General features: G+C 40.3%; 1 protein-coding gene across 7 annotated transcripts in view; it reads left to right on the top strand.

Annotated features, from left to right (window-relative positions):
* uvssa (UV-stimulated scaffold protein A) overlaps nucleotides 1-21,309 on the top strand; it is a 37,987-nt gene that overhangs the window by 8,271 nt on the left and 8,407 nt on the right. For all 7 annotated transcript variants that reach the window (XM_069531740.1, XM_069531741.1, XM_069531742.1 and 4 more), the window contains exons 8-9: nucleotides 12,581-12,719; nucleotides 19,836-20,043. In XM_069531740.1, the coding sequence (XP_069387841.1) occupies nucleotides 12,581-12,719; nucleotides 19,836-20,043 (347 nt within the window). The remainder of the gene's footprint in view (nucleotides 1-12,580; nucleotides 12,720-19,835; nucleotides 20,044-21,309) is intronic.

Genomic DNA, 21,309 nt, shown 5'->3' on the forward strand with positions numbered 1-21,309 from the left:
GCTGCTGACACACCACACGATTGGGTTTTCTCTGAACAGGACTCTGAATACAGTCTCCCATAACAGTAAGCTGAAGAGAGAGGAGTGTTATGTAGGCTTATGTAGATAGAGGCTTGTTTATTGAATGATAGAATAAGACCTAGGGTAGAGTGAAAAGGCCTCTACATGAAGTTGGAAGACAATTGAAAGGGTTGAGTTCTTGGACTTATAACATTCAAAGGTTTTGTGCTACACAAAATTGTAAAGAATATATGAGAGTGATTTGACAAGCTCCAATCTCTCTTAATCTCTAGAAATATCTAGATAGAGTAAGGTACACTGAGACATTTACTTCTATACTTTGCGTCCATGCATGCAATGAATGTAATGGATAAGGCCAACATTTTGATAGAGGGCACAATGTGATCTAAGCCACAGCTCTAAGAGCACCTTCACTCATGCACAAAGTAGCAGTGGCAAACATTCGCCTCCTGTAAACTTACAATCTGTGCAAGAAAGGGGGTGAATAATAAAAATCTGCAGCGTGGCTTTGCGTTGAGTTCACTTTCGCGAACTTTGACCTGTGAGATTTGCCTTTATTTGTGTATGTGTGACTGTGCATGAGGGTTTCTGTTTTTCTCCAAAAAGCAACTTTTGGACTTTGGTGTGTCCCATAATTTGTAGAGCTTGACCAAATGTTTGTCAGTTTCCGATGCCCTCTGCTGGTGGCATATTGCTAATTTTGTGGATAAAATAAGAGCTTTCTGTTATAGAACCAGGATTGGCCTAACAGGCTATACCTTTTTCAGCTTGGTTCTAAATCAGAATAAAATTATAAATAAATACATTTCCCCCCCCCCCCAAAATAAAGCAAAACTAAAACACGGTTCAACATTATTGTTTTCAGGACTTTAGACCTGAACCTGTGTAAAGCAGTTCTCATTGTGCATATTTAAAAGATACAAGTTATTCCATATAGAGCTAGACAGAGCATGGGTTGCCACCCCGGGCAAAGAAAATCTAATTCATCTGCTCTGGCTGTTAATGACCCCTAACTGAACTGAACATTGGCCTGATATCTGCAGACAGCTGTTGGATAGCATTACCCACCTGACGGGTAGGAACAAACTGAACAGGAGACTTTTGAGTGGCTTCAACTCATCTTACCAGAAGAAAGAGCACACTAACAAAAACAGTATTATCTGGTTGCATGCAGCTGAGTAATGCATGCCATGTTCCATCTTTTTATCATATTAAATATGAATGCTCCTCTTTGACCTTGGAATCACTCACTAGCCTTTTCTGAGCTTTTCTGGTTAATCTCAGCTGACCATGACAGATGTCTGCAGATGAAGGCAGTGAAATGTGGTTGAAAATCTGTAGAAACAATAATTTGAAGTGGGAGTTTTTATTAATAAAATAACAATGCTACCTTACAAATCAGTGGTATTTTTCATGTAATATTTTATGTTGTGTATTGCAGTTGTGTTAATGTTATGTGAAGTTATTAAACGAACATCTCATTTAAGGGATTTAAGGCAGTTTATGCAATACCTCTCACCTTTCACGTGAAGTTTGAGAGGAAGCGCTTTGACAGGAGACTCCTATATGCATCGGTGGAGTGCTGCTAAGTGAAAACATGGGTTTAGAAAAGGATAAGACATGCAGACTTATTTGAACATATCTGTTTTTAAGAGTGTATTCAGTCACTCTGGGCTCCATTCAAACAGGCCCAGGCCTTGTTTACTGCTGATAACCCATCTTATCACAGTACAATGGATGTGGCCGCTGGTTTCTCACTGGAGATAAAGAAAGAAAGACTATCCCTCTATTTCTTTCCTCCAAAGTTCCCTCCTTCTCATTTGTACACTCATTCTCTGAATGTCTCTTCCTCCCACTTCTTTGTACACCATATGTCTTTCTTTAACTTACTTTGCTTATATTTCTGTTTCATTTGCATCATAGAAAATCTCTGTGTTTTATAAATTACACAGCATTGAATTATTTGGTCAATTCCTAAATCAGTAGAAGAGGGGAATAAAACATAATAGAAATTGTGGATGTTAAAGAATTCATCACAACAGGCATGGCAATACTGCATAAAAATATATATATTCCTATTTAAGCTTAAAGCTGGGTTGCATCCTGTGTTGTGACGGTGAACAGGGAACATCTGGTGGACATCCCTTTCTGTATTGTTTTTTATTCCCACCTCTAGAGAATTTCTAGTGCATCCTGGCCAGTGGGAGCTGTGGTTTAAAGTTGTTGCCTGTCAACGAAGCAATAATGGAGAAGGACTTTCAGTGACTTTCGGTTGGCCTTAAAGAAGAACGTGGCAAGCCATTTAATGACTGGGAAAGTGTTAGGCTTGGTCCAGACTTTGTATTGTCAGGGAGGGGAACTGCTGACCAGGACTGAGGACTCCATTGGGCAGTGGAAAAAGTACTTTGATGAGCTCCTGAACCTGCCCCATACATCTTTTCACTCTGAAAACTCTGGAGGAGTCTCATATGGAAAAGCCCAAATCCCTAGTAGTTAAGAATTTCCCTAGCAGCATGGCACCAGGCGTAGATGAAAGTCGCCTGAGATACTGAAGGCTCCGGATGTTGTTGGGCTTTCTTGGCTGACACACCTCTTCAATCTTGCATGGAGGTTGGGAACTATACCTATACCTATATCATTGAACCTTAGAAACAGGAGGAAAAAAAACTACAGCAAAAACATAAAATGCCTCCATACTGCTCCTGTGGTGTCCTGTGGTGTCCTGTGATGTTCAGGCTCTCTTCTTGCCTTTGCAGCTATAGCAAGTACTTGCTAATTTTGTTTCATGAGTATCGCGAGAACCCACAAACTTGCGATATATCCCTTTAAGTATCTAGGGGGTCTTGTTCACGTATTAGTGGAAGATGAAGCAGAAGATGGACAGGCGGGTTGGTGCAGTGTGAGCCTTAATGCTGGTGTTGTACTGGACTGTTGAGGTGTGGAGCTTCCTTGACACCACAACGATCTGGTACAACAAGAAGCATGGCTTTCAATTTACTAGTTGACCTACGTTGTTACTCTCACCTATGGTCATGACCTATGGGTAGTGACCAAAAGAATGAGATCGTAAATACAAGTGGGGGAAATTAGATTTCTTCTTTGGGTAGCTGGGCTCAGCCTTAGAGATAAGGTGAGTAGGTCCGACATCTGGGGAGAGCTTGGAGTACAATCACTGTTCCTCAATCTCGAAAGCAGACGGTTGAGGTGGTTCAGGCATCTCATCAGGATGCCTCCTGAGCCCCTTCCATTGGAGGTTTACTGGGTATGCCCAACTGAGAGGAGACCCAGGGGTAGACCCAGAGCTCCCATCCACGACCCAATCTCAGTTAAGCGGAAGACAATTGATGGATTGATGAATGGGGGAAAAAAAGTACTTTCTGGTAAGAAGCAAAAAGAGAACTGACTTCTGACAGAGAGATGAGAGCTTTTGAAAGGTGTTTGATAGTATATTTTGTGGGACCACTTATAAGACCAGGTCTAATTGAGACATTTTTTTTTGCAAAAAAAAGAATTTTCTTTTAATTATACACTCGTTATAAAGACTAACAGATGCAACAGTACAGTTTCATTGTGTAGCTAACATAAGTACATTAACTGAAAACATAGACTGATGTGAAGTCTGAGCAAAATCTAAACACTGTGGACACAGTCTGCTTCCATTAGATATCTCTGATAGTGTGACAGGAGGAGATTCAGAAGATCTCTGGGCTAGACTGATATCACTAATCACACTGCCAAACTAGGCCCCCAAGGCTCCCTGAAGGGCTCCTGCACCTTTTCAGGACAGGTGTCCTATAGAGCTTTCAGGAGACCCCTCAGTAAAATTAAGAACAGCACTGTGTAATTTCGCTATGGCAGTCGACACAGATGTATAATAATGACCATTTTGATCACAGATTGAGACAGACTGGGAGGGGGAAGTGAACTAGACAGTTGAGAATAAGCTCAGTGACAGGGGAAGGTTTGGAAAGCTCTGGACTGGCTAATAGACCTGCCAGGCTAGGTTAGTGAAATAAAGATGTCACCTTATACATCATATAAGCTGACTGCTCCCCAGAGACAAAGGGTGCGTCTCTGCTTGTGTGTGTGTGTGTGCGTGCGTGCGTGCGTATGTGCCTGGGAAGGTTGGGGGTCGAGGCGTATAATGGGGTTGAGCAGCAGAGAGGAGGCAGTCGAACAGGGGGAGTGGAAAGCTTTTTTCTCATTAGTCTAGGATCCCATGGGATCCTTTCTATGTTGTAATGAATAGGAGTGCAAGGTGGTAATAGAGATGTGGGATGTTGTGGCAAATCAAGACCTGAATAGGTCAGACTCCAGTGGAAGCTTCAGGTCTAATTAGTTTGTAAATATGTTAAAATCAATGAGAGGCAGCACGTTCAGTCTCTACGGCAGAACGGATATTAAAAAAATTGTTGTTCTCTGCTGAAGAGACTGGATGTGTACTAGCTTTGTTTGATATTTCAAAAGGGCTTGAAAGGGAGGGAGGTGCAGGCTGCTAGCAGATTTGCTCAGTCCAGCCTGAACTGAATACTGGTTCCAATTAATTAATTTATGCTAGTGAGAGTTTATGGAGTTCTAAAACATTTCTTTTTACTCCTAATTGTCTTAATTAGTATAAGATTTTGTAATGGCCCTCTTCAGAATGAACCACAGTATTGACAGGTTTCTGCTGAACCATTCATTTCCGGACTCACTGCTGGGATTCTATCAGCACTTTTTTGTCTTTGACCTGCTTCACCAACACTACCCCTGTCACTTATAGATGCAGTTGGTAAGATTTTGTGAACTGAGAAGAGGGACAACAAAAACTTGAGAATTTGAGTAAATCTAACTATAACTGCAGCAACCACAAAACAACAACATAGAGAATGCCTGATTCAATGATTTCAACAACGTTGCAAAAGTAATAACTCAGCCATAACCACCAGTAACAGCTACAATGGAAAACAAGCTTATGTTAGCATTTTTTTCTATAGAGTCTATGGTTAGCACAAATACTTTATCATGAATACAGCTGTTGCTGGCTGGACTAATTGCCTTTGAATCAGATATTTGGCTAACTCATGCTATGAAGTAAACCGCTACAACACAAATTGGATTCCAATCAGTAAGTGAACACAGAGCATCAGATTGTTTTCTAATATTAACTGCCTCACATACTACAGTCAGTTCATTGTGACAGATGTAACAAATTTGCCAAAGTTTATTTTGTACGTTTTCTTACTGTCTTAAAATTCTTTGAACTGGTCCTGCGGGAAACCTTGCCTCTGATAAAATTGCACAATATCTGGTTTGAGAAACTGTCCTTTTAGGGTTAATAAAACATCTCTCAGTACAGTGTCAATGTCCATAGTCTGCACTCATTTATGAACCAAAATGTTCTCACGAAGATGACTGTGTTTAGAAATGAATCTGTGTATGAGTTCATTAAGCTAATTGTTTCTCACTTGCTCTCTCTTGGGGAAATGTCTTGTGATAATGGTGGAATTAGACACTCAGCATCCCCAAAAGACATTTTCCATTTCTGTCCAGTGTGTTTGTGTGCGTGTGTGCGTGTGCGTGCGTGTGTGTGCGTGTGTGTGCGTGTGTGTGCGTGTGTGTGCGTGTGTGTGTGTGTGTGTGTGTGTGTGTGTGTGTGTAGCCAGGTGGAGAGTTATATTAACTTGTCAGGGGAGACAATGGAGACATCTCTAAAGGTTTTTTCAACCCCTTGTGTTCTGCCCTCCACTGCTCCTCTCTCCCATCTCCCTCTGCTTTCACTTCCTCCTCCCCTCCTCCATGTGAGTGTGTGATGGTTAACATGCCCCCCCCCCCTCCCTGCCATACACCTGACTTATGGCTGTGCAGTAATAATTTGCCAGACCTTGGCAGGCTGAGTGTACATTAGCATATAAATAGCAGATGCACTGAGTGCCCATCACAGTCGACTACATTTAATTTTTGGTTTATAAGATTGAATGGGTTTTTAAATGCAGTGCCATCAAACTTGCCAAGAGACAAATGAAGTAAGGGGAGCAGTTGTCCGAGGCAGAACCCTCACATCATTTTTTTAAAGGATAAGAGTCTTATTTAAGGGAGGGGAGAGGGCAGGAGAGAGGGGGAGATGTCTTAGAAGCTGAATAAGCAAGACACCTGTGGGAACATACTTCAGCTTTTAATCCTCTTCTGACATTTTATAACTCCGTAGTTGATCTTTATGCTTTAAGCATACATTAAATGACCAAAAGTAAGTGGACATAAAACATAACAAAAATATATAGTCTTCAACGTACTACTATGATGGCTTCCACTCTTCTGGTTTCAGTTTTTCCTCCAAATGTTTAACCTGGCTTCAGTGAACTACTCCCAGTTCAGCCATAAGTGCACATGTGCACCATGTCGATCACTGATGCTGGGTGATGAGGCCTGGGTCAGGTGTCGGGTGGTGTTGGATGGGCTTGAGGTCAGGGCTCTGCAGGCCATTCAAGTTTTTCCAAAACCATTTCTTACAGGTCTGGCTTTGTGCCGAGGGGCAATGGGTTTATCGTCTAAATAATTGTTGTGCTTTAGACTCCTTTTCAGTGGAACTATGAGAGCCTCAAAACAGCATTCTTCAATTAGTGTGATACATTTTTTATTTTGGTTATTGATATGGTGATAGTGATATAATTTTAGTGTTATTGATACCAATGCCAGAGTTTCTGTGTGCAATACGAGGGATTATCTTCATGATATCTTATTTTTAGGAATATTAAATAGTTTTTTACTTTTAACTAAACATGTTAGACCTCTGTCAGTTTGTATTGTTATTGACACATAAGCAGCTGGAGAAGATTTCACAGTCTTTTGTTTGTCTGTTTTCTATATTTCTACAGTTGTTTTTACAGCACACATGTGAATGTAACAGGATTTCTTTGTATTGTGCTTACACTGCTTTTTCGTGGTGGAAACATATTCTGTGAAATCTTTCTAACGAGGCCATTTTTACTGTGAACTCTGTAAACACTTAGGAAATACACTGCTTTGGACTTTTCTTTGGAACCTATGTTTCCTCTACATTCAACACAAAGGCAACTGTTTTATTGACAATAAAATGTGTAGAGTCATGCCATAGGCTACATTTTGAACACACCTCTCAGATCTAGAAATGTGGACCAAAAAGAAATTATCCTCAGCAGGTTCAAAACAAAAACACCATGACACGTCTGTATGCTTTTTAGATTCATGTATGACTCTACACCACTTACAATGCTTACTCATAATACATATTTTAAGGAATAAATGTAATCATATACAGCTGCATAGGAACAGTAGCAGTTGCTTCATCTAGGTACAAACATCAATACCACTGTGTTGACCAGACTTCTGATATCTACAGATCAATGTTAGCTAATATAGCCAGCTGTTATTCAAGTTATTTCTTTGCTTACAATAACCTTTTTTTCCCCGTAATAATTGATTCCCATCAGTTAGATATTTTACACTTCATGCAACCCCAAGATCCGTCTTGTCATTTAAATAATTCATATAGGGGATAAAATACATATTAAAAATAATTTGAAACATATATATATATATATATAGAAATATTATGTGAGGAAAAAAAAGCATCCTTCATGGTGATATGTCACTTAGATTCTAAAATGCTCAAATGAAGAGTGAGTTGGTGAATCAGCAGAAAATATTAATGTGAATCAGCAGAAAATATTAATAAACAACGAATTTGATAATGTATTTATCATATAGAGTATATTGTTATTCTACTAGTTTCAGATTGTTAGTTGGAATGGATAAAACAAGCTTTTTTGAGACATCATCTTGAGTTAAAGAAAACCTGTAGTTGGCTTTTTTCGCCCAAATTTATAGACATAAGGATTAATGGCTTCAGAAAAGTAATTGAAAATGTTGAAGCTTCATAAATATGGTCCTGATCAGCTGTTCAGTTGTGATAAGTTATACATGGTTGTTGCTGCAACACCCATTCAAACTTTATTATTGCCCAAGTAACATATGGTCCCATCTGAAACGCACTTCCAACAGAGCTCTATTTTATTTGGGTGTTACTTATTTTTCTTTCTTCCCTATTTTCCCTTTAGGAGCCTCTTATTTTTTATCTTTGAGTAAAGATTGCCATTATAGTAACACATAACCCTGCTTTAGTTAAACAACTTTACTTAATTCATTCTGTGCTGTGCAGAAACTATTTTTTTTTCTACCTGTGTTGGTTTTTAATGTTGAAATTACCAATATTTGTTTTGTCTCTTTCCTATTACAGTGAGACATAGCCCTGCTTTTCTGAAACCATGACTTCTAATTTGTCTAGTAAATCTTGAGGTTTAGTTTAAGATGCAGTTTTTATCTCCTCCGGGGAACTCTGCGTTACTGTGTGATTTTCTCCCAGTGTGTGTCCCGGAGAATAAACCAAAGCTCTGTTAAAATGCAAAGCAGCCCCCCCATGCAGCCATGTGGGGGAATAGAGGCCATATTTTAGCCATGCTCCCCGTCAGCAAAATGTTTCTTGAGGAAAGCTAATTCTACGCTGAGACTTACAGCTCTGCCAGGCCGGCCGACAGCAGTTGATGCTATCAGGATTAAATTAAGGTGAATTAGAGACAAAGCTGCAGAAAGAGGGGAAGAAAGGATGATGTTAGGGTAGGATTTTCCTCCAGCTGGGTGATCACTTCTTAGTCTTAGGTCATTGATCAGAGCAGAATAAACCAGCCAGGATTAAAGCAGACAAGCACAAAACCTATAGAGACTATATCTGCGTGTATGTGTGTGTGTGTGTGTATATGTGTGCTGTGTGGGAATCTATTGTACTGTGAGGATGAATAAGTGTAGCAGTGGAGTGGAGTAATGAAGAAAGTTTGCTTTGGTGTTTAAAGTGTTACTCTGCTGTTTAAGAGCATTCTCTCAGGTTTTCGCTTAAGAAATAAATAAGACGCAGGCTCAGTATCTCACAGCTCTAATTCACAATGTGCAGTATCTTTTCTGTGATTCAAAGGATCATTTGTAGTAATAACAGCTCTGTTTTATCTGAGTCAGGGGAATTTTACTCCTAATTTTACTGCAGCTCTACATTTCACGCAGATACAAGTCACTTAATTGTGGGAATTGGTTGTTTCATTTAATGATGAGTTCAGTGTATTCTGGTTATTATTTTTATTCCCTGAAATTAGTGCATGTATACATGAAGACATGCAATTTTTGCATGAAAAAACAGTATCAGCACAAAGTGCATAATGAGGTATTAATTGCACCAGCAGATCAAGTTTCCGCAGCTAAAACAAGATGTTTAGGTGACTCATTTGATTTTATGTCAACATAAAGACATTAGTTATCACATTTATCAATAGTGTACAATTTATGCAAAGATTATATTAATTTATATTTAATTCTGGATTATTATATAAATATTGTAGTTTAATACACTTCTCATAATTTCTTCAGAGATCCTAGACTTCCTCTACCTTCTATAAGCAACATTGATGTTTCCTATACATTTCAAATAGTGGGAAGTCGCATAAACATATTTTCTGCTTATAAAACAAGGTTTTCCTTCAGATGGCAAATTTAAAATGAATCCACACAGCTTTGTTTGTATGTATACGTATGCAAAGTGCATCGTCATTGTTCATTATAAAATAAATGTTATTTCTCATATCCACACTTGGATTGTCAGCAGCAGATTTATCAACTAAGTGGAGACTCATTCTGAGGACAGACAGGAGAGAAAGTGAAAGTCTGCTCACTGATTCATCTGCACTGTTTGTGTTGACATCAGTGTTTATTTTTTAGAATATTGGACAAGATGTTGAATATCTCTTGCAGCTTGAAGGTCTTCTGCACAAATTAAGGCACCAACTACCAGTAGATGTAAGCTGGTGTTAGCTGCCACCAGTGGATGTTAGGGACATAACTGTGTAACATATCGACATCAGGTGTTTCTGCCTGCTCAGGATAATCAGACCTGGGTGCATGTCCCTAGCATCTTGGGGCCTGGGATCTTTCCTCCTGCTCCAGAGCCATTGGCTGCAGCATTCTGCAGTCCGTAATGTTTCTTTTATTGTCTGGTGAAGGGCTTGTCCGTGGATTCCCAGATCTCTGAGCAACCTAATGGTGACAAAATCCCTGCAGCCAACCTACCAAGGGTAAACTATTGCTTTCCAGCCACGTTGCTTTGCCTCAAATGCCAACTCTGCATCCTTTTTCCTCTCATTCGCTTCATCAACAGAATCCGCCCAGGCTACAGGGTGGTAGTGACAATATGTGATGGCCCACGTCTACCACCTCCCGGGCATGCTCAAACTGACCACTCCTGGTCAGTGGAGGAGGCCTTCTCTATCCCTAGGTGAGGGAAGGGCATCATAGGTTGCTCTAAGCAGGAAGCTAATACTTCTTGCTTCCATTCCCCACAGGTCCCTTCCTTTTTCTCTATGCTCTCCAATTTCATCCACTGCCGCTGTCTGGCTTGAGTGACAGCCTTTGCACATCTTGCTGCCATTTCCTGACACTGGATTTGTAGGACTACCAATTTCGGCCACTCTGAAGGAGTTGCCTTGTTCCACAGGGGTCTACTCTGACCTAGGTCCAAACTTACACTCCCATGGCCCACAATGTCAGCGTGCTAGAGTGCTGCTTGCGCTTGTTGAGTTGCTTCTTTTGGTGTCCATTTCCATCCTTTTGTCAGGGATGGTCCAACAGCCCATATAGATTTGTCTTGGGACTCTGAGAGGGTCATCTTCAGCCTTGTCTTGGTGCATTTAAACTCCTTTACAAGGCTTGATGTAGGCAGCTTGAGGTTGCTGTGTCCATACAGGCCAATGTTGCTCAGACATCTTGGGACTCATAACCACTTTCTCACATAGGAGTTGATCATTCTCTCCATGTTTTCAACTCTTGTGAGGGGAACATCGACTATTGTAAGTGGACAAATCAGTCTGGGTAACAGGCCAAACTGTAGGCACCAGGAAGCATGGTCTGATCGATGTTCTTGTCTGATATCTGCAGACTGTTGTCCGCAGCAGGGACAGACAAAAGGAAATTACCAAAACTGTTCACTCCAGTGCTGCGGTCTCACATCTCGCACCAGAGATAATATCTCTTCAACACAGACAAACTTAGCTTGGATCTGTAGAGTCTTTTCAGTCAGTCATCACAGTCCTGAAAACTGGTAGCAGTTCTACATAGTAGTTGTTGTCTACATTGCTTTTTTGACATGTTTTAAAAAGATGATCACAAAGTAGATATTTTTAATGGTCTGTTTTTATATAAAGCTTTTCTAGTCTTGATGACTACTCAAAATGTTTTTCATTTCAAGCTACTAAATTTGATGAATAAGGCCTAATTTCTCTCCCTTTTACCAACCACCATGTTTCTGTCTCTGTACATGCATCAATTGCAACTAATTAGGCAATAGTTGTTTCATTGCTGGTTGATTTGTAATATGAAGTGTTTGAATTGGTCTCTGTTTGCTGGATCGAGAAGTGTGTACAGACTTGTGCCGCCATGGGTAACTGACTGTCCTTTGGTCGAGTTGTTGGTGTGGATATGTTTCAATCATCATCTAAGGACTCATCATTCGTAAACCAATTGTACAATTTAATAGGCTTTATCAACAGTAGCAGTGCAGTCTTCTATATTATACACACACACAAACACACACACACACACTCTCACAAAGGTATTACACATTAATGAAAAAGAGGCCTTTGGGAATAAGAGGTTAGTTTAACATTAGGTTTTACTGCTCCTCATAAGGCTAATCACTGATTATTATGCTGCTAGAATGGTGTGTGTGCACGTGCACGTGCATGTCTGAGTACAAGTGGTAGCTGCTTCGCCTTTAACAGCTGAGGACATGGAAATGACCCCTGTGTGTGTATATAAGAGTGTTGTGTTCTGCATTGTAGCTCAGCCAATGCCTAACAACCTCACTAGGAAATTAAAAACCGTAAATTCTGCTTAGCATTGATGGAAGCTCATCTCTCTTTCACACACATGCACGCACGCACGCACGCACGCACACACGCACACACACACACACACACACACAATCATTGTCATCCCATTCTCCCTAAAGCCAAAGAGATCACACATCCAAGGAGAGTAAAGGAAAGAGAAAAGTAAGAAAAGCAAAGCTGTATGAACAGATTAGATCTTGTGCATACAATGATCTCCAACACTTAAAGAGGAAGGTACCACTGCTATGACAAGTAAGCAATGGCTGGCAACTGTCAGCAGCCCAGCAAGAGATACACAACATGAATAAAAGACAACAGTAAATGGTTTGATAAATGGTTTGTATTTATGCACACTTTTGCGCTTAAATAGCAGGTGTAATTTTGGAGGATATTATGTGCAAAGTGTCCGTATCAGCACTCCACTTTTTGGCTTAGTCATAGTTAGCTCCTAATAAACAGACTGCCAAGCTGCTTTGTTGTCTTGAGTTAATTTCTTTGCCAGTCCTACCAACGTCATTGCACTCAAAACAATATTGTGCACGTAATATAGTAATTTTTAAAATTATCATAAAATATTTTTCTAGTTTTGATATTAACAAAAGCTAAACCTTCCTCAGATGAAGGCCTCTTCAGACGGAAAGGGTGAGGAGGATGACGATGATGATGATGATGATGATGATGATGATGACTTTGATGAGGTTCCAGAGAAAGAGGGATATGAGCCACACATTCCAGAGCATCTAAGAAGCGAGTATGGTGAGTCCAACTACACAAACATTCATGTTACACAAACGAAGGCCTCACACGCACACACGCACACACGCACACACACACACACACACACACACACACACACACACACACACACACACACAAACACACAAACACACTGTTTCAACCAGCCTAAAAAAATTTAATTGAACAATTCTCAACAACAAATTTCCTCTAAATTAGAAAGAGTTGGAATTAAGTAGTGAGGTGCTTCTTAAATTAGTTTATTTTGAGACAAAACAAATTCGCTAGTAACCACAAAAAAATTGCCTACTGATCCATTGGCATTTTGTAGTAGGGTCTTGTTTAACTCTCATACCATGGAGTTTAAAGGAGAAGTTCGGTTTTTTTCAACCTGGTCCTTATTTCCAGCATATGGTATGTAGATCTTCTCACCCATAAAGGTTTGGAGTAACTTTGAGTCCTTTGGACGCTTTTAGATCCACACGTGATCGACGTATATCCATACAACGCAAGTGATTGGGGCATCCACAATACAGCTCTAAATAACGCATTATCTGCCGCGAAACTCTTTATTTACTATGAATCTCCAGCACTAGTCCCCTGTGAGTCTCGCCAGCCTCGGAGCTAGCCCTGAACCCTTGCGTTGTATGGATATACGCCGATCGCTTGTGGATCTAAAAGCGTCCGAAGGACTCAAAGTTACTCCAAACCTTTATGGGTGAGTAGATCTACATACCACATGCTTCTGTACTTCTCCTTTAATTAGTCATACATTCATCATATACATCATCTGCACATGGCTTGTACTACAATATTTCTAAAAGCACAACACTGGTTGCTGTTTCTCGCGATGCACACATTAGTAACAGGAGAAAGAACAGCTTAACATATATCTTCACTGATGAAGTCAGTGTCCTGAAGTCCTTCACATTTTTGTGAGTGATCACAGAGTGCGCCATACAACATAACACTGGGAAATCAAAGAAATGAAAATGGTTTTGAACTACAATAACCATCATTTGGCTACTAATAAAGTAATCAGTGAGTGACCGTTGTTTCTAGTTTCAGATCATTTTGAGACATTGTTTTATGTCATGGTTGGAAAGAAAGATGAAATACTTTGGCTTGAGCATAACTTGGCATTAGTTGGTAATTCCTTTGGTCACCACCACGAGTTTTAAAACAACCTTGAATCGCCACCTTCTCAGTTGCTGGTGAAGTTATTAGCAAATGGTTGATTATTTCCGAATCCAGCAGATAAAGTGTAAAATTAAGATTCAGCTGTGTGGGGAAGTCGTGTTTGTGTTGTGGTGGAAATTTATTCAGAGATATGAAATAAAGAGTTTCTCAGACTGGAATTATCTTTGGGTCTTTAATACAGCTCTGCAGAGGGTTTCACACTCAGCATGAATGCTCAGAGTGGAACACCTCGAATAGTAAAAGGAGAAGGTTCTTATACAGTCGGGTAAACAGGAAACATAGAAGACAACTGTTTCTGAGTAATAGCATGAAAACTAAAGCCACTTGCAGTCTGGTTGAAACAGGAAGCTGTCTGCTCGTGCTTCTGCGTGAAAGAAAAAGTTTGCTAGCTACACAGATCAGGGTCAACAAGAGGATCATCATCGAGTAAGAACATGAACTCTGAGGTTACATCTGCCTAGTGCATAGCAATAGTCAGCGCATTTGATAGTTAAGGGTAAAAAGTAAAAGATGTCTGTCTAGTTTCGAATCGTCTGTCTGCACCTACACCAGAGAGTTCCTCTTATGCAAGCACATCTGTTTCTATATTAGTTATTGTTGAACACAGCACACCAGCATTGATCAGACATAAGAAAGAGTTCAAGCTAAGGTCATATGCAATTTTTCCATTACAGTGTTCGTCTCATGATACTGAAGTAAAGTATTCCCTCTCATTTAGCTCTGTGTTGGGTCTCCACCTCCTTCTGAGGGAAATATCTGACTCTGCAGCAGCAAATGATCCACTTTCTTCATGAGCTGCTCCCTGACTATGTCTGTCTGCTGTTTGCTGCTCAGCAGATAGAGGAAAATGGCTCTTTGTAGCCTTTTATCTGAACACAACCAAAAATTTACGTAAAGAACCTTGAGAATGAACCAGAACAGTAAAGTTGTGCTCTGGACACAATGAGCTGAAACTCAGTTTGAAGCTGACGGGTTTTAGAGATTCAGTTGATAATTCGTGTTGTTATGAAAATACTCTCAAATTTTATTTGGGATTTTAAAAACTAAATTTAGCGATTCAATTCAATTTTATTTGTATAGAGCCAAATCATAATATTCATGATTTCAAGGCACTTTACATAGAGGGTCAAGACCTTAAATGAATGTGGTCCAGCTTAATACAAATCCCTGGTAACATCAGATGTGGAATCAGACTTAATGTGTTAAGCTCCCAATGTTTTCATTGTCAATCAATCAGATTTCATATGTATATTTGTATATTTTTTTGCTCTTGAGTGAAGATTGTAGTTTTAAACTCTTCTTTTTGAGCATAGAATGACAAACACTTGATAAAATGTTTTACAAATTTGAGATTGATCAAATAAGTGTTATACCTCCTTTCTGTGCACGTTGCATAAGCATTCTGGGTGAGGCCAAAATTGTTCAACGTTTATACTGCAACATGTACAGAATAACATTTATTTCCCCTTTTAAAATGAAAAGTAAATTTGATGGTATTTTACATTATGAATCTCAAAACTTAAAGCAAAAACAAAGCACAGGCCAACAATTGGTGTGATTACCCTCCTATGGGTTAGTGTTACAGAGGAGGAAATCAGTTGATAGCCACTCACACAAAGTACTTTTGGTGTTAACCCAAGACTGACATGACCATAACTGCTTCCTGAGCCTAGCCAGGCTTAAAGAAGGTAGTTAGTGACCTGGCCCAGTCTCACATACTGGGTTCTGATGGTTGAGTGAGTGTTTTTGTCAGATTTGAATGCAGCAGTGACTTTTAATGGAGACAGATAGCTTTTTTTTTTCCACAAGCATTTTCCCTGTGCACCTTTGATGGATATTGTCTTGTCAACACATCCATTTACCTCTACACACAGTCATCACTAGCTACATAGGAGTATTAAAGTCTTGGTCCTTCTTGCGTCGTGGTTGCATTGGACTCGTATGGATCATGTTTAGCCTCCAGGCATCACAGTAGGTTAGAGGTTAAATACTCAGGTCATTAACCAGCTGCCTGTTCATTTTATTGCTGTGTCAGCTACATAGCAACATGTTTTTTCTAAATATTAGATGGAATTTGAATGCTGTTAATATCATTATCAGTGGACATGTGAAGGCTCCAGGCAATTGTAAACACTAACTGTCTGACAATGCTGCTCTGTCAGCCATATTCAAGCCTCTCGCCATCCCTCGTATAGATTTATATGTGGATTCATATGTGTTTATGGGGGTGTCTGTATTTATATGTATGCGTTAATGACACCATAACAGAACATGTTGACAGTGCCGTTATTGCTAGGTCAGCCATGTTGTTGTGGTTGGGAGGTGGCCTCTGACCCCTGCTCTGTACTCCCCTCCTGAGTCATTACATTCACACTGAGCCAATTCTTTACCTGTGAGGCCGTCCCTCTCTCCTCCCACTGTCCGCCATTACTAATCAATTAGACACAAAAGTAATTAGATTGTATCTGATGGGTCCAAAGCAGCTGTGTGTGTGTCAGGGTGATTAGTGGGCTAGATCATTACGATCTGCAGAGGCCATACCAAATTAACAATGCAACCTCTTTAATGAGCCCCTATTAGCCCTGCACACAGATTTTACCACCACACACACACACACACACACACACACACACACACACACACACACACACACACACACACACACCTGCCATTTTCTCTGAATTTCAAAGGAATGCTGACAGTTATTTACAAAATAAAGATTTGTGCTGCAAGTTAGGAAAAATGTCCTGCTTGTTCATCTTTTATATCTTTTAACTGGAGTAGACGTACACTGCTCTGCAGTTGAGTGTTGGGACAAATGAAGTGACACTTGTTTAACACATGTAACGTGTTTTCAAGATGTTTCAAGACGTTGATGACAGAGGTCAGAGGGGAATGGTCAGACAGGTTGGCGCTGACAGATAGGCTACAGTAATTCAGATAACCAGTCTTTAGAAGTGTGGTGAAGCATCTCAGAAATACCAACATGCCAAACCCATAGATGGATGGTCTACAACAGCAAAGACCAGAAATCTGAGGCTGCAGTGACACAGACTCACAGGACACAATCTTGATTTCTGTTGAGGCTGCAGATGGTAGAGTCCCAATCTGGAATCAATAGAATGATTCCATGGACCTGAGCTGACTAATGTCAACACTACATGCTGCTGCTGGTGGTGTGATGGTAAATGTCTCCTTGAATCACTCTGGGCCCTTAATACCAATCAATCATATTCTGAATGTCACAGTCTCTATGAGTAGTGTTGTTGTGATCATGTTTGTCTATTCATGGTCACAGTTCAGCATCTTCTCATGGCTACTTCCTGCATGATAATGTCTAGTTGTATGAGCATGACAGTGAGCTCTGTGAACTTCAGTGACCTCCACAATCACCACATGTGAATCCAGTGGATCCTTTGTGATGTGGTAGATCAGGAGATTGGCAGCCTGAATGTGCACCTGACAAATGTACAGAAATGGTGTTTCTAATAAAGTGCTCACAGAGTGTACGTCTGTACTCCTCTCTCACCTTCTTCATCCCCTCTGTGCTGTTGTGTCATCCTGATTATCAGTCCTCTTATCCCTCTCTCTGCTGTCAGGACACTATCTCTCTCTCAAATTAACATTTTAATTACAGGCCCTCCTTAACCCAAGAAAATCAATACTTCTTTCCGCCTTTCCACTGGCTTCTATCTCTCTCCCCTTACCTTCTCTCTTTTGTCTTCTTCTCTTTTTCTTTCTGCTAGTTTGTCTGGTTTGTTTGAAAAGGTGAGAGAAGCAGATTGAGTCTGTATTTAAAAGAGAGGTGTGAAGACAGGATGAGTGAGGCGAGAGAGGGTGAGTTTGGAATGATGGTCTGCCACTTGACTATTGACATACACTATATGTGGTTGTTTTGTAAAATGAGGCCTATTTGTAGGACACAGTGAACAGGAACAAGATCAAGCTAATGTATTTAGCTACAATATACAAATCTGGGAATCAAGCTTGTGTGAGCCTTTAAAGCAAACCCCTCCAACCCCTCCCTCTCCCTGCTCCATTAAGCTCCACCCAGCCCTCCACCTACATCCCCATGTCATTCACTATCTCAGCTAATGCAGGAAATGCAGGACTCAGCTTGTCTGTCACTCGAAAAAAGAGTTTGACTCTTCAGTGGGAAAGGAGTAGTAGAAAGTACCAGAAAGATGCTCATGTGATGATTGAGTGCCCCGAGCTCCCACCCCTGACTCTGGTCAACTCTGATTGACAACTTTTGAAGGGATCTACACTGGTTCTAAGTAAATGACCAATGGTTTCCTCTTCAATCACCTGAAATTATTTCTGAAGCTCTTTTTTGATTATCGGCTGTGAAACCTGCAACCAGCTGGCAGAATTCTGCTGTTAGCTTAGTTTATTATATCCATCCGAGACACACGTGTCTGTGACAGTGTATTGTCTTCAGTAGAATTTGTCATTTGCTATAATGTGTCTTCTGGAACCAAAGCATCCATGAAATCCTTTGTGACATTGACAGACTGGCATCAGCAGATCGCTGGTTGTTTCTTATTAGAATTCAAAGCAAGGCCTGCGGTTAACACAGACAGGCTTTTCATAAAATCATGTTTCTCTTTCTACATAATTTACTTCCACAACTTTAATCAGTTGTGTTCTGACAGAAAAAAAAAAGTTTGGCCCCTTTTTACATTTAATTACATTTATTGAAATTTTTAACAATAATTGTGTGCCCTATACTCTTTAAACATAGTTTAAAAACTGTCCTGTGTGTGGATCTGTTGGTGCACTGTGGCAGCGGTCGACTCTTTGAAGTGTCCAGATCAGCCCTAATTATGTGAGGGATCAGCATGTTGGCAGCTCTCAGCTTACTGCATCCCTCTGATCTCACCTGCAGCACATGTGCATGGGTTTTTGTGTTTAAGTCTGGATCAATCCCCTGAGATCTTGGTGTTTGACCACACACACGCACACAAACACACACACACACGCACGCGCACACACGCACACACAAAATGAACAGTAAAAATTAACAGTAAAAGAGAATAAGTCCGCCTGGCTGACTTCAATTCAATTTTCAATTGTATTTGTATAGCACCAAATCATAATATACATCTCAAGACACTTTACATAGAAGGTCAAGACCTTAAAATCATATTAAATATAGAGAAACTTCATGCCTGGCCACTGAAATTACAATATTTATAAATAACAAATTCATGTATAAATTGGCTCAGTATTTGAAAATGAACAAAAAAATGTGTTTATTAAGATAAACATTACACCTCATTAGGAAGGAGAATGCCATACAGGCCTGTGTGGTGTAAATTGGGTGTTGATGCTTAAAGAAAAACAAAATCAATCCAATCTGAGGTGAAGGCCACGTGGAAGACTCCTAGGATGGCAGCCTTTGTATCACCTCAGGCCCTCTCCGATCAAAGCACCCACCCTCTGGTTAGTGGACAACCCTCTTTATTACCCGAGCCACAGCCACTGTGCCTATTAGCACTCCATCTTCAAACCGGCCAATCAGCAACTTTGTTACCGAGTCACATTTTTCTGTGCTGTGATCAACACAACTCTCTATATGAGGAAGAGGATAAGAGTCATCCATTGTGTTATAATTTTGTCAAAATCTGTGGGGACTAAAGGTTTGGTCTGGCTTACTAGCTCAATAAACATGACAATGCCCAACTAGACCATGAGGGTTCTGTGGTGTGTTTCAATCTGAACTTAACCTCTTACTCCAGCTGAATGCATTTTTCTTTTCAAGAAACACTTTCTGTATCTCTGGCCAACTGGTTGAGTGTCCCGGTGTGATGTCGATCGGATGAGCGGTTGTTGGAAAAAACACAGAAAAGATGGATACAAAGACAAAAGACAGTCTGTTTATCTGTTTAACAATTTTACAGTTTGATCATAATTTCTTCTTGTCTTTGTTGTCAGGTCTGGATCCCACTGCTTCCACCTCAGCAGCACCTGTCACAGCAAAACCTCCTGCAAAGAGACCTGCAGCTCCAGCCCCCCATTCTTCCTCACGCTCGTCTTCTACCAGGCGTATGAAGCGTCTTACTGAAGAGGAGCAGGATCCAACCTGTGCAGCTGCCACGGTGCGCCTCCTAAAACAGAGCCTTCCTCTACCTGTGGAGCCCAGGTGACAAGTCCTCCCGCTTACCTCCTAACTTAACATTTCCACCTTCTTTAACCTCCTCTTGGACACCCCTGGGTCTATTGTCTCTCATCCTCCATTACCTCTTCCTACCTTATTTTCCTGTTCTGCCCCCTTTTCACCTTCTCACCTGCAGTCACACACGTCCCACTTCCTACTTTCCTTCCCTCTTACCTCAAATACTGGAGCATGAGCTCCAATAACACTGTAGCTGTTAATCTAATATACAAGGTTTATTATTATAGCATTATACTTGCATTTTGCAAGTTAACGTATAATGCATTATGAGCTCAACTTTGAGTAATGTAGCACTGAAATAAGCAGACTGGGAGGAAATATGCATATTTGCACATTGCAATTTCAACATTTAAAATGTGATTTACGTTTTCATATGATGTGCATTTAAATAATTGTTTTCTATTACTTGGAAGAGAGGAAATGCAAGTAGGCACAATGTTCTCCAAATATTTTATGATGATGTTTATTTTCATGGGTTCATGTGTACTACGATTAGTACAAATGATCCAGCACTTTTTTGTTCTGTGGGGCAATTCGGGGTTCAGCATCTTGCCCAAGGACACTTTGGCATGCAGATGGGAAGACTGGGGATCGAACTTCCGACCTTTTGGTTGGAGGACGAACGGTCTACCCCACAGCCGCCCTGTAGTGTAGTATTAGATAACTGAAAGCAGGTGTGTGTACTTTTAAGATGCTCATGATTTAAAATTTGTTTCCGTCTTAAAAGTTTCTGTCTTCAGGTCAAAGTAAATGTCATTATAAACTTGAATTTCCCTCCGGGTATTAATAAAATACTTCTGATTCTGAAACATTGATAACACAAGCACTAACCTAAAATTGCTATGTTATGTTGTAAATTATTAACAGTTAATCCTAAACCTAATCCTGACATCTTAAACATGGATAGAGATTAACCTGTTTCAGCAATGATGCTGCCAAAACAACACTTGCCTCTGTCAGCAGACATTACCTTGGGTCCCAAGGGCCCAGCATCTAATGACCAGGCTAATTAGGTCAAGCTGAGCACCCTGGAACCTAATCATGTACCAACAGGGCAACAGTCTGTTTAGTCACGTATATTTTTAAGACAATTAGAAAACTAGTGGTAGATATAAGTGTTTGCTCAGAGCAATGCTGTTATCTGATTAAAACCTGAAATAAATAATTACCAAGGACAACATCAGTTTGTAGTTCAAGCAGTGAAGTCTGTATTTAATGGCTGCTCTGTTACAC

The sequence above is a fragment of the Paralichthys olivaceus genome, chromosome 9 (genome assembly GCF_024713975.1).
Source record: "Paralichthys olivaceus isolate ysfri-2021 chromosome 9, ASM2471397v2, whole genome shotgun sequence".
Lineage (NCBI taxonomy): Eukaryota > Metazoa > Chordata > Actinopteri > Pleuronectiformes > Paralichthyidae > Paralichthys > Paralichthys olivaceus.